Source organism: Mytilus californianus, unplaced genomic scaffold (genome assembly GCF_021869535.1).
Source record: "Mytilus californianus isolate M0D057914Y unplaced genomic scaffold, xbMytCali1.0.p SCAF_12, whole genome shotgun sequence".
Lineage (NCBI taxonomy): Eukaryota > Metazoa > Mollusca > Bivalvia > Mytilida > Mytilidae > Mytilus > Mytilus californianus.
Window position 1 is genome coordinate 55,861,845 of NW_026262604.1, and position 13,972 is coordinate 55,875,816.

General features: G+C 30.6%; 2 protein-coding genes across 2 annotated transcripts in view; one reads left to right on the forward strand and one right to left on the reverse strand.

Annotated features, from left to right (window-relative positions):
• The window catches only part of LOC127722050 (uncharacterized), a 275,032-nt gene that overhangs the window by 26,764 nt on the left and 234,296 nt on the right, over positions 1-13,972 (reverse strand). The gene's annotated exons all lie outside the window — the stretch shown is intronic.
• Positions 2,729-10,568, forward strand: LOC127722052 (uncharacterized). The gene is made up of 5 exons (XM_052228898.1): positions 2,729-2,876; positions 5,387-5,477; positions 6,492-6,685; positions 7,148-7,258; positions 10,477-10,568. Exons 2-5 carry the CDS (start codon positions 5,408-5,410, stop codon positions 10,540-10,542), a joined length of 441 nt encoding a protein of 146 aa, XP_052084858.1. The 5' UTR covers positions 2,729-2,876; positions 5,387-5,407; the 3' UTR covers positions 10,543-10,568.

Sequence of the window (13,972 nt, forward strand, 5' to 3'; positions counted from 1 at the left end):
TTGCATAAAATTTTCATGAATCAATTTAAAACAGCTTCTACAAAATTAGTTATAACTGTTGTTCGAATCTGACTTTAAAATCATTAACTTTGCAATTTAAACACATTTTAACAAGGTTATCTAACACAATTTGTTTACATTCATTTGCACAATTATTTTGCTGATGGCGTGTACAAAACAATTGAATGTATGTGATGTTCAGCGATGAGTGGTGACGAAAAGACCAAGCCTTAATTGACAAGTGATTATTTACGACAGTAAAAAAATACAAGATAATTATGCTATAGCTATTTATGTCCATTTTCCGGGCTAGAATTCATTCAATTTAGATTAATGTCTCCAAATAAATGTAGCGGATTCTGGTCAAATAGTGAAGGTTACTTTTATTTGTTTGGTTTAACGCAAATGTATATATAACTAATCCCTTTTCAACTCAAAAACACAAAACGAAAACATTGTAATTCGCTTTTTGTTTTGAATTAAAGAATGGAACAATAAAAAAGAATAAAAAAACATCCCGCATGAAATTAGTGGCAAACCAATAATGCTGTCAGAATAATTACCTTCATCTTTTTTTTGTTTACTCATTTTGTTGTCGTTGCTCTTCTGCAGATTAGGTTGCAAGTAAGTTATGAATTTCTTCCTTTTCCTGGTCGATATCGGAAGTCATAAATCGGAGTTCCCCTATTTGGTTTAAATAGATGTTACGATTACCTTTCAACATTTAAATACTTTAAATAAACATAACAACGAACAGAAAATTAACTTTATTTACTATTAGAATGGGTGTTGTTTCTACACATAATACAAGATTTTTATCCGGATGTAGGAATCATGATTTTGTATTATTATTTTTATGGCTTAAGTTTATTAGTTTAATTCTACCATAAAAAACGTAACTTATGCTGTAGAAAAAAAACAAAACATTATATTGTACATGATACACCTTATATAACATGGGCAAAATATCTGTTTTTATCTTCACTATAAGATCTTCATTTTTAACATCAGCGTGATCAGTAAATAAATCAAAATATGCATTTTCAGGCTCCTTTTTTAACAAATTTAACGTTGCATACTAAACTCACTTGCTAAAGTCAATAACACACAAAGATATTTTTTTTAAAGAATGCCCTAAATGTTGCAATAAAACAATTAGTATTCATGAAAATGGTTAATGAAAATAACCCTATTATCTGCTGTTGGTTATATATAAGCAGATGCTTGAACTAGGATGTAATCAGTACGTATACTCTATCAACTGCTAGAATATTGACGTTTTAGACATTTTTAAGTCTTCCAGAAGTATATATGATACCGTTAAACATTTACATGTATTTTAGAGCAAATACTGCTTTTGAAAACATTTATTTTCTCCCAATGAAACTGACCCCTGGAATATCTTCATCCTCCTCATAAAACAAAAAACATTGGGCTTTCAAAATCTACATCATGCCATCGATATTGATCGTGTTCATACAATAAATGCGTTGCTCGTTGTTTCTTTGGTGATCTGGCTATTTATATCCTCAATGTTTAAAATTAAGGCATTGCAATGATTTGCACCAACTCTCACTCCTTGATGCTACTTCATCAGTGATACTCAAGTAGTGGTGATGGGTTTTATCTTTTAAACAATATTGAAACGAAGAAATGTTAAATGAACAAAGGATTAAAAAAACCCACATAAAACAGTCCATTTCTATCAATTGAATGTGATTAAAGTATAGATATTAATTATTTATTAAATATGTGTTACGTAAGCAGATCTTTTAACTATACACATGAAAAAGAAATCAATAAAAAAAATAGTCTATATGCAACCCTATGAAAATCTTCTTTGAAAGTTCTTTCCTATGGTGTAAAAATAATGAATGATTCATTTTAATTATTATCGAATGTTTAAATTGAAGAGTTATTACATTTGTATGTCAGACCCCACAAATATGTATGTGTGTTTCCTGCCTCCTGATCGAGGACCCTTCAAAAATTTATTGTTTTTCCAATAAATTTGTTCAGAGTATAAGTTTAAAGTGCCTTCATATTTGATGTTATTTTGCAATTTTTTATTGTTGAAGTTAGCCGGAGTGCCCTGAGATAACAGCCGACCTTTGGCAGGAAAACTAGCAGTCCTGGGCATGTTGTGGTGACAACAAAATACGAACATGCCTAATTATATCTTGTAAAAAAAGAACATGGGATATTTGCACAAACAAAAGACCTTATCACGTTTTTTCAAAAAATAAAAGTATAAAGTTTTTCATATATATTCGTTTTCGTAAAATTTTATTTTAATTCTATAATTTTGAATTTTACGGGATATGATCTTAAATTTTTTTTATGTTCATATGATTTATTGTTCTATGTGTTTATGGTGTGTGACCAATTTATTCTAGTTCTTAATTATCTTGTTGCTGTTTTGGTATAATTGTGAAACCAATGTTATGGTGACCAAGAGGACCAATCTATCCTTCCTATATATTTTACATTTAGGACACAATAAAGAAAGTAACTATGCCTGAGTATCGTGTGAGCTATACTGATACTGCAATATTTTAATAAAATTTAGTTAAAAATATCATCTTTCTAAATTAAGTAATTTAAGTTAGGAAATGTATACATGTAAACAAATGAAATTTACATACACAAACATGCGTAGTACAAACTTGACAGACAGGTTTGCCAACTCATCGTCCGTTTCCCTAAACATTTCCTACCTCGTGTTATATACATATCATAGTAGTTAAAACTTATAGAATATACTGAAGGCAATTGATAGAGAAAAAAAAAAGAAAAAAAAAACTTAAATAACTGTGTCTGGAATCCTTATCGTTATCGTTTCGAGGAATATCAGAATTTAGGGAAAAACATAATTAGTAAGTTGTATTGTACTATTTTTTTTGTGGCTTGTTTTATGTAACTGTGTATCGAAACTCCAAGTGAGTTAGTTTAAACAATATTTATTTAGAGAAATAATCACATAACAATATATTCCACTTTTATGAAATAGATGTTTAGGATTCACAAACGAGCGAAGTTAATTTGATATGATGGGGAAATTATCATAACAAGATGCAATGTGCGCAAAAAACTAATTTTTTTTTGGTATACTTTTCATTTCTGTAATATTCTTCACATAAGCCTTTTTAAATTACATAATATGCTAATTTAATATAAATGTAACTGCCTGCTACCGGTTTGTTAAGAGGACTTGCATTACAATTGAATGTCTCCCTATTTCTTTATTTCTGAATACATATGTTTGCTTATGATTTTCGTTGAAGATTAAAGCAACTGAATGTTGCCTCTTTAAATTCATTGTTTTGTGGTTTTGATTATATTTGTTCCGATTTAGTGAAATCAAACGAGAACAAATCTCTGGTAAAACTTTGATAGTTCTCTTAGTTTTTTGATAACCCTGGGATGCGCAGGTTTTTATTGTGAGTTTGGAATACATATGGTATCGATAAGGGGGTTGTGCGCACATAAATCCGGTCTTACCCACCTCATTCTCTGCCTACGGCAATCTGAACCAGGTGATGTCCATGTAATGTTGTGTGTACGTCCATTTTGTCAAAAGGATCGGTTGTCTGTATTTTGTTTCGACCGTTGTGATAGTTTTCGATTATGTTTAAAGATTCTAATTTTCAAAAATTTCAATGTCAAACCATGAGGCAATTTAGGTATATAGATTTACGAAAAAACAAATGTACATGTCAAAGACCATACAGTGCCTTATACCATACACATTCTCGTCCTTTTGTTGCCGGTGGATATATGTCTTATTTACAATCCTAATTACATTTCCTCACTTTTATATATCAATATTGCAATTAGTCGATTGATTGATTGATTGGTGTTACTCCGCGTGAATGCAAGAAAAGCTATATTGCGGCGATATTTTTGTGCTGTTAATATTATAGAATAGAGTTAAACTATGAATTCTTGAAAATGCATATTTCAAGAATTATTCGACAGTGAAACAACACTAGATTATATTTGACTTACGAATAGTCTTGTAAGAAAGATTTCAGTGGTATTGAATATGAATTATTCTTATGTTAATTGAAACAACATTACTTGTTCAGAATAATGTATAATATTATGCTCCATAACCTTGGGAATAATAATCCTGATGGAATATTGTTGTACTACAAAAATGTAGTCCGATTAAAGATATCGGGTCATGTCTGTTAAACTGTTAAACTGTTTCATATTGCCTAACAACAGAAATCGCCCAAAATAATGGACATTGCTGCTATCGTAATATATATATTTTTTGATATTATTATTCATTTTTATTTTATCTGACTTCATCTGACGTTGATTAACTGAGAAGGGTAAAACTTGGAAAGAGAGTAATATTTACATATGGGAATAGGGTTGATTTCGTATCAATATTGATGATTGTCTCTCAGTTTTTCCTATAAATCTAACGGTTGACTGGTCATGTGGTATGTAAATATTGTCACCTGATCTGCTGCCGTTCCTACAGTAAAACCTTTGCTTAAGTGCAGCGTCCGTGTGGCTGTACGGGATGTATACATTCACAGCCACGTCCAATCGGAATGGAAGTTAAATCCGATGCCCGTTATAGACTGACATGCTCTGTGTACGACAAACACCCCTTGCAACAAGTCCTTAAGAGTCCTTAGGTGGCCTTTTACAATTCTAAATCCAACACCCAGTGACATGCAGTTCAAATTTCCCTGCCTCCTTTGTATAACCTACTTATTGTTAATAATTCTTAATATGTTCCAGTCCTGAATGTGCTTGAAACTATTGCTTTGGATGTCAAGCAAGCAACAATAAATCAATCAATTAATCAACCAATCAATCAAAAAGTTGTATTGTTTGAGGCAGTCCCGGTAATGGGAAGTCGAAAATGTAAAAAAAAATGAATGTACAAAGTCTTACTGATTTGTTTTAAAGAAAGCTCTTTCGCAGTCAAAATCTGGTACAACATTAATACTTTTGTTACAAATTACAATTCAATCTTGAGCATGGTATATTTTTCCTATTTATAACAATATTTATAGACGTACATTAATCTAAAATGAATTTATAAATTATATATCACATTTCAATTCGACAACTTGCCAACATTTATTTCCTGATTTGTCTTTTTATCTTTCACACTTATTTACTCGTGTTAAAATGTCTGATCTTCGTCTGAATTTTCTGTCCGTCGACTTTCCAGCAGTAAACTTCACGTGTCCAGGGAATGCATTGATTGTGATATAAATACATATTTGGCTAGAAAGTTGAAATGTATTTGGGAAAATGATGACTAACAAGAGCAGCAACTGTTCTATTGAGATAAGCATCATTGTACTGGATAATATAAAAGACACTGTATAACATACAAATTATATCATTATTTCAGACTGTATAATCTGTGATAGCAATGGTGAGAAATATATTGAATTTCTGCTGTCTTTCTGTCATCATCCTGTTGGCATCACATTATTCCTGTTGTAAGTTTCATTATTTGACGTTCGACGTATACAGTAAAATATTAATTTTATTAGTATTTTTTCTAACCTTATTGTTTCTACATTGTTATACGAAACTTGATGCTTCTCACAAATCAATTTTTCCATTATTTCAGTGAAGGCATATCTCACTTCTAACTTCATATTTATGTCAGTTAAATCTGTCAGTTATAGTAAAATGATAAGGATAAAGATTTAAGCAATTTATAAAGAGATGGAGAGAGAAGGAATGAAATAAATTGCGTAGTAGAAGTAGCGGGATATTGTTTCATTCATCAGGGGTTGTGATGTTTATAGAAATAGAGGAATACAAATATTATGTGTTTATAAAAATTTTTGTTTTACAGATTTTTAACGGTTGGCCGTGATGGGACTAGAATAATGTTACTTGATGTTACTTCACGGTTTAAACTATTTCATCGAATGATATGCATCACAGTCACGCTACTCTCTGAAATGAAAATAACACTTTATAAAAGTGCGTTCATGGCGCTATTCTTTTAATTTCTAATTTCCTGAATGTATAGTTTATGCAAATTTTAATTCCGTTTAAATCATTTAAATCGAAAAAATAGATTATATCGTGTTTAATAATAAGCGATAATATATAAAATAAGGAGACATTTTCAAGATTTTTCATAATATATGAAAAGCCGGGTGTATAATATAGTACTCAAACATGCATTTGTACTTGTAGACAAATATGACATGTAAACATACTTTTCTTCCTTCATTGCAAACCCGAATGTAATCGGCGAATGATATATAATTTGATTTTTGACAGCTGAACGTGTAGTATATTTTGACAGAAGAGGTCGACACAAAATGAAAATATTTAACACATGTTTAATAAATCTTACTCTGGACATGCATTTAGATATCTTTGCTCTGATATTTGACCAAAAGCATTTGAAGTATACCAAGTTTTACAAAAAGTGAATCAAAATGTCCTATAAACTTCCAACAAAATATACATAGTATTTATTGCCTTTTCAGACCACAAGCTCCACAAACCTGACTATCAATTTAATTTGGACCCTGCAGGAAATGCAATTGAAGGCTATGTTGATTCTGGAGTAAAAGAAGGATCAAAGGTTTTGGTTAAACGTTTTGAAGGCCACCAGTTCTTAGAAGACGGAGAGGTTGTGAAATACCTACAAGTAAAAGTTAGAACAGGAATTGCTACAGGGGTAATATTTACGTTTAATGAAAATTGTCAATCTATGTATTTATTTTAATACTTTTCTTAAAATGATTGTTTTTAAATTAAACAAAATTACTGTTTGGTTATGGAAGATTAATATCAGTGAAAATATTGATACAACACTCGGTTACAAATCTGGGGCAATTCACTTATAGAATGGTACAGTACCACTAAAGCTTACTTTTAAACCAACATTGGAAAGTTGATACATAGGACCAAAACAACACTGTCAAAAATAAATGAAAAATGACCACTTAAACCCGAAATATTTAGATGAAACTAAAAGAGTTTGTACTAAACCCTCTGAAAAAATTGAGAATTTGGTAACTTTTATTTATTAAAAAAAAAATTATCAAACAAGATTTAACTAATTTATGCCTTGAACAAACCAAAAGACAGCAATCGATTTATTCTAAATTAGATTGGATTCCTGAAAATATACTTGCAGGATGAAGAATACGTAGTAGAATACACTAACGCATTCAGGGTAGATGAGAAGGGTTATATCATAGTGAATAACACTGAAACATTCGACCACACACAGGCTATTGAGTTTTATGTAAGTATTATAATATGTCAATGAAAACAAATGTTAATCGATGCAGGTAAGGCAAGGTTAAGGTTGACTTGTACGACTTTGCCCCCAGCAGAGCTATAGAAAAACAGTACATTAACGGGTGTTACACGGACACTTTTTAGATGATACACGGACACTTTTTAGTTGTTACACGGACACTTTTTATGAATAGAATCACTCGTGCATGATCAGTGAGTTCATGGGCACTTTAAATTTCAATTAGATTTAAATTGTTTTGTTTCACCGACATATTTCCTGTCTTTTTAATAAAAAAATATTTACGTTGGCATCAATAACTTTTACGAACAATTCCAGTATATTACTATTCATATCAGTACACTAAGGGATTTGGGTGATATGGTTTTTTCCTAAACAAAATATTCTGATGATCCCCAATTTTATAAGAAAATATATATTTTGGTCAAGCAGATGACAAAATAATGTTCTAATTCCTGATTTTCTGAATACCGTATATAATAGTGCTAATTTCGAAAAAAAAAAATATTTTGGGTGATAGCGTTGAAAAAATAAATAATTTTCTTCGGCTCAGAAAAAAAATAACCCCCTTTTGCAGCTAAATGGTAGGTCCGTAAATGTATTTTTTTTCAATATATAGACATGAATAGTATTCTGGACAATGCTGAAAGTAAAGAAATACTGGTACCGACGTTTATATTTCAATAAAAAAGACAGGAAATATATACATAAAAAAATCCAACCAAATCAAAAGATAAAATCCCTATCAACTCACCAATGCACGATTGATTCTATAAATAAAAAATGAACGTGTAATACATAAGGCAGCAAATCTTGAAGAAAATCATTCAACTTATGTCACCAATTTTGGACGGTAAGCTGCGATTGGATCATATTGTGACACGTGTCTAATCCTGATCAACTCTATTAAAGACATATAAAAACTTATAAGCATGAAATTTAAAAAAAAAATTCAAAATATATGCCAATATATATTTAATAACAAGCCAAAATCCATTTTTTCATAACATTTCATTCACTTATAATGAAATAGGAAATTCATTCTTTTTATACATTTGTATTGTTAATGAATTCATATATATATTGAATTCATATATATTGAATTCACATATTTGGGAGCAAAGGTACGATTTTTATTATTTTTTAAGAGGGAATGGAATAGCACATCCTGCATTTTTTTTCAACAAAAAAAGGGATCAAGCTTGTTTATTTAAAAAAAAAAATACCAGCCCCCCCCCCCCCCCCCCCCCCTTTTCCGTTTTTCCCCAAATAAAAATCAAATGTTAGCTTGCTTACCTCTGAAAACTTTTTCATACATTACTTACTTGCGAAGTTGCATTTTAAATATCTCAAATGTGTACAAAATCATCTTTTTTCCTTGACATGGTTCTTTTTTTATAAAATTATTAGATTCTTGAATTTCTTCAGAAAATGCTGAAGGGAAGTTAAAAGAAAGTTTGTTTAAACTGTAACTTACATTAACTGGTATATGGCCATTTAAGTTTCTAATCTGTTTTAATTTTGCTACCTCTTCTAAATGCAAAATGTACTACTTCTTTCTTGAAACGTCGTACAAGTCAGATACAAAACAAAGGTAACAAAAAAAAACAGGTCGGAAACAAACTGCCGTATAGTTATTCTGCACTTGTAGTCAGGTCAAGGTCTTCGGCTATCGCCTCGATCCTTCACCTGACTACTCGGGCAGAAAAACTATCCGGCAACGGTTGTTACCGGCCTGTTTCTTTGTTACCTTTGTATTGTATCTAATACATAATTATATATATACAATAAAAAACAAATGTTAATCGATGCAGGAAAGGCAAGGTTAACGTTGACATATTTATATATATACAATGTAAAACAAATGTTAATCGATGCAGGAAAGGCAAGGTTACGGTTGACATATTTATATATATACAATGAAAAACAAATGTTAATCGATGCAGGAAAGGCAAGGTTAACGTTGACATATTTATATATATACAATGAAAAACAAATGTTACTCGATGCAGAAAAGGCAAGGTTAACGTTGACATATTTATATATATATACAATGAAAAACAAATGTTAATCGATGCAGGAAAGGCAAGGTTAACATTGACATATTTATATATATATAATGAAAATCAAATGTGAATCGTTGGAGGAAAGACAAGGTTAAGATTGACATATTTATATATATACAATGAAAAACAAATGTTAATCGATGCAGGAAAGGCAAGGTTAAGGTTGACATATTTATATATATACAATGTTAAACAAATGTTATTCAATGGAGGAAAGGCAATGTTAATGTTGACATATTTATATATATACAATGACAAACAAATGTTAATCGATGCAGGAAAGGCAAGGTTAAGGTTGACATATTTATATATATATATACAATGAAAAACAAATGTTAATCGATGGAGGAAAGGCAAGGTTAAAGTTGGCATATTTATATATTTTTACAATGAAAAACAAACGTTAATCGATGCAGGAAAGGCACTGTTAAGGTTGACATATTTACATATATAAAATGAAAAACAAATGTTTATTGATGCAGGAAAGGCAAGGTTGAGATTGACATATTTATATATATGCAATGAAAAAAAGATGCTTGAAGACAGATGTGCGCCAAACAAAATCAAATTCAAACCTGTTTTAACATTAGTAGGTTACTTTTCATGATAATAAATTATAACAAAAAGCAAGAGATAAAACAACATACATGTTTAGTTGTAAACGTCCAGAAACCATGCATATTGGCGGTATTTATTTATTTATATTAAAAAAGGAGATGTGGTATGATTATCAATGAGACAACTATTCACCAGAGACGAAATGACGTATATATTATCAACTACAATTAGCAAAACGTATACTGCACAAAATGAAAACAATTACAACGAGAAAACAAACGGACTGAAATATTTACAAAACAACAAACGAAAAACAAATATGATACAGGGCAACGATCGACAACCACTGAGTTGCAAGCTCCTAACATGGGACAGACACATACAGAATGTAGCGGGGTTAAATATCTTTGCGGCCGCCGAAACCTCCCTTAACATGTGACATTTTGTTTCTTTATCTTTATTGGTTTTTTACTACATGTAAATGATATGTATAGTCGTATTCCTTATCCATCATTTAAAAAAGTAAGTAGCTGCTAAAAGAGAAAACAATGTAATAATTTAACTTTGTATTTTATTTAGGTTGTCATGTTCAGACTTGGTGATGTAGTTTCTAATCCAGTACCGTTTATTGTTAGTGTCCTTTAGACATTAAAACCATTCTTAAATCATAATATTTATTTTAATGAAAAACATTATGAACTAAACATTGGTTTGTTACCAATATTCTGTCATTGGTATTCATTCATCCCTTTCAGTTTACAAACACACAAGTAATTCACACATTTACTTAGATATTTTGCAGGTAATATTATATCCTATATAATTGAATTTTTTTTTTTTCATTTTTGTATGTTTTTCTGTTTGTCATGGACTAGTCTAACCAAAATATAGTTCATGGAAAATACTTATTCTTGTCATTGCTACTCAAATGATATAACGATAGCAAATGTAGGCACTAAGAAACATATAAAAAACAAGATGTGGTATGAATACCAGTAAGACAACTCTTCACAAGAGACCAAATGACACAGAAATAACTAACAATTCTAGGTCACTGTACTGCCTTCAAAAACAATGAGCAAAGACCATACTGCATAGTCAGTTATAAAAGTCCCCGAAATGACAAATTTAAAACAGAGTTCTTTAAAAACTTATGACAGTGTTTTTCCACTTAAATATTTACGTTCAATAGATTTTCATACCGTGTTATTGTACATTACAAAATGCTCCCATAACACAATGGAACCTGATAATTCTCATGTCTTGCAATTAAATGTTTGTGATGAGCGACTGACAAATTGTCTTTATAACAAAAGGATATATTATCGACGTTGTCATACACATGTATATGTTAGTAAACTTATACGGTCTACCTTATGTGTATTGTCTTGACAAGCGAAGTTGTAAACTTGCTCCTGCAATCACGTATTAACGATTACTGGAAGAATTATTGATGGGTGTTTTGTTCTTATCTATGCTGTGAGTGTATGATTTATAATGTGGAGAAAAAAATCATTATTATAACAAACATGACAAAAGAAAAGAAAAAGGGACAAGGCATTTCATCATGTTAACTGTTTCAGCTTTGAAAACAAAAACATTACAAATGAGTTAAAAGTAGAACCGGGAACGCATTGGAATCATCACTTTATGGAGGAATATTTTACTATAATAAATATATATTATAATATATCATACCAGTTGCTACTTCTTCTTGTCGTAGAATCAAAACAGATAGTAGGTAGGGAAGCAGGAATCATAGCGTCAAAATATAACTTACCTTACTTATATTTTAATGCTATGATTCCTGCCTCCCTACTTACTTATATTTTGATGCTATGATTCCTGCCTACGAACGTACCTTATAATTTGATGTTATGATTCCTACCTCCTTACCTACCTTATATTTTGTTATGATTCCTGCCTCCCTATTTATCAATATTTTGATGTTATGATTTTTTGCCTCCCTACCTACCTTATAGTTTGATGTCAAGATTCCTGCCTCCCTACCTACCTTATATTTTGATCCTATGATTAGCTGTGGCAGTTCAAATCTTTAAACTGGATGATCGAATTAGAGATTTTTTGTTTGTTTGTTGAAAGTTTCAGATAAATACTTACACTTTTTCCCGTATTCCGATACGTTTAGCATGTTTAATTACAAGTAGGCGTATGTTCAGCAGTTTACCACATGCAACTTTCTTAGATTTTGTAGGATTTGAATAATTTTAGAAAAAAAAATTACATTAGATTTAAATTATGTATAAGGATATGGTTTCGTAATGCCAAACAATATTTCCAATATGATGTTTCAAACTGTCAATTTACCACATTTGTTGAAAATCTACAATTTGTGTTTTTTTGTTTTGCTTACCTCAGCATTTGTCCAAGTTTCTTTCTCTGTAGCAAACACGTAACATCAATCCCGGAAGTGCATCCACCAATTTCTACACGCATCGTCTAATAAAACTTAATAAAACAGAATGTACATTTGAAGGTAATTTCTAAGGGGAATGTGATAACATTATTTGTTGTTGTTTTTTCTAACGTACAGTGGTATATACATGTATTTCATTCCATAACAAAAACGATTTAACAAATACATCATATAAATAAGTTTAAAGAGGTATGGACGAAGTGAACAGTGGTAATCTATGACTCATACAGGAAAATAAGGGTAAAAGGAAAGGGGGCAAAATTAAAGAGGACAGCATGTTACTTCAGTTTTTATAGGGGCTCGCTATGACAAGTCAAAAGTTTTCCGAGAAGTGGTTTGTAGAATGGTGTTGGTCTTTTTGGCGTTTTTCTTTTTTTTTTTTGCCATGTGAAATATTTGTATAGTAAGACCAAAAAGATTTTTGGCCATAGTTTTTTATTTTTGTATCTTTCTGCCTTTTTTGATAAATCTTGTTACTGCTGATCCCTTAGTTGTTACAAAACATCTGCTGCCTTGAATGTGTATCTCCAGACGGACGTTGATGTGTAATTTTTCATCCCACACTGACTGATGTGTGTTTCTGCTGTTTGAGTATTTCTGTCGAACAACAGTAGTTTAGTTATATTGTTTTATACATCTGTACAGTACACCGAAGGCAAACTATTTATATTTATTTTAGATATGTAATAAGAATGACAGACTTCTGATGTAAAATATTTATTCTTGATGTATCATTGATCTCAATGTGTATGTCGTATTCTTTTTAAACTCGCGAATCAGCTTTCTGTTTTAAACTAAACGCCATCTAAACTGAATCAATCTTAAGGACATTATTCCTTATTTTATATTCCTCTGCATCAAAACCAAAAATCTATTAATTAAACTATATAATGTTGAAGTTTTTTTTAAATTTACTCACGTGCAGACGAAAGTGAGAAGCCATACACACATATTCCGATCTTGACTAATTGCTACATTTTCAAATTTGTAAAGATAAATAAATACAGACAAGTTCAGTACTGTCAGTATATGGTATAAGTAATGATAAGACCATACATAATTATAATATTACCCGATGAATAATACCTGACCTAATGAGAAGTTATGAGGGTATTTTATTTATCAACATGAGAGGTATTTGTACTATGCTAAGTTATATGAAAGATTGAACAAATATGTATTCATTGTATAACAATTTAAAATATTATTGCAATTTTCCTGTAATATACTAACATCGAGTTGATCAAATAGTGCTATAAACAAATTTAAATAATTTTCGTTAGGGTGTCCCTTGCTGTTGTGAGGCGAAATTCATTTTTTTTTTTATTTAAGTGTGTTTATACCCACGTCATTTTAACTCTGATGTATAATTGTCTCATTGGTAATCATACCTCATCTCTGACACTAATCAAGCATAGACGTAGGTCTCGTCGCACATTGAAAAGAGTAGATTGACTCATACAGGAAAAAAGAGTGATGGGTAAGGAACAAAATTAAAGAGCACATCATGCCTTCTTCGGATTTTAATGCAGTCTTTTGGTCAAACAAATAAACGTTAAAAGGTCAAATAAAGTACAAAGTTGAAGTGCCTTAAGGATGTAAAATTCTGGAAGGTTTTCAAAACACAACTGAGAATCC

Bases quoted from the DNA above. Each gene is read 5' to 3' on its own strand.
- LOC127722052 (XM_052228898.1), top strand. From the start codon at position 5,408: ATGGTGAGAAATATATTGAATTTCTGCTGTCTTTCTGTCATCATCCTG. The intron at 6,686-7,147 runs GTAATATTTACG...ATATACTTGCAG, and splicing joins GAACAGGAATTGCTACAGGG to GATGAAGAATACGTAGTAGA. The intron at 7,259-10,476 runs GTAAGTATTATA...TATTTTATTTAG, and splicing joins CACAGGCTATTGAGTTTTAT to GTTGTCATGTTCAGACTTGG.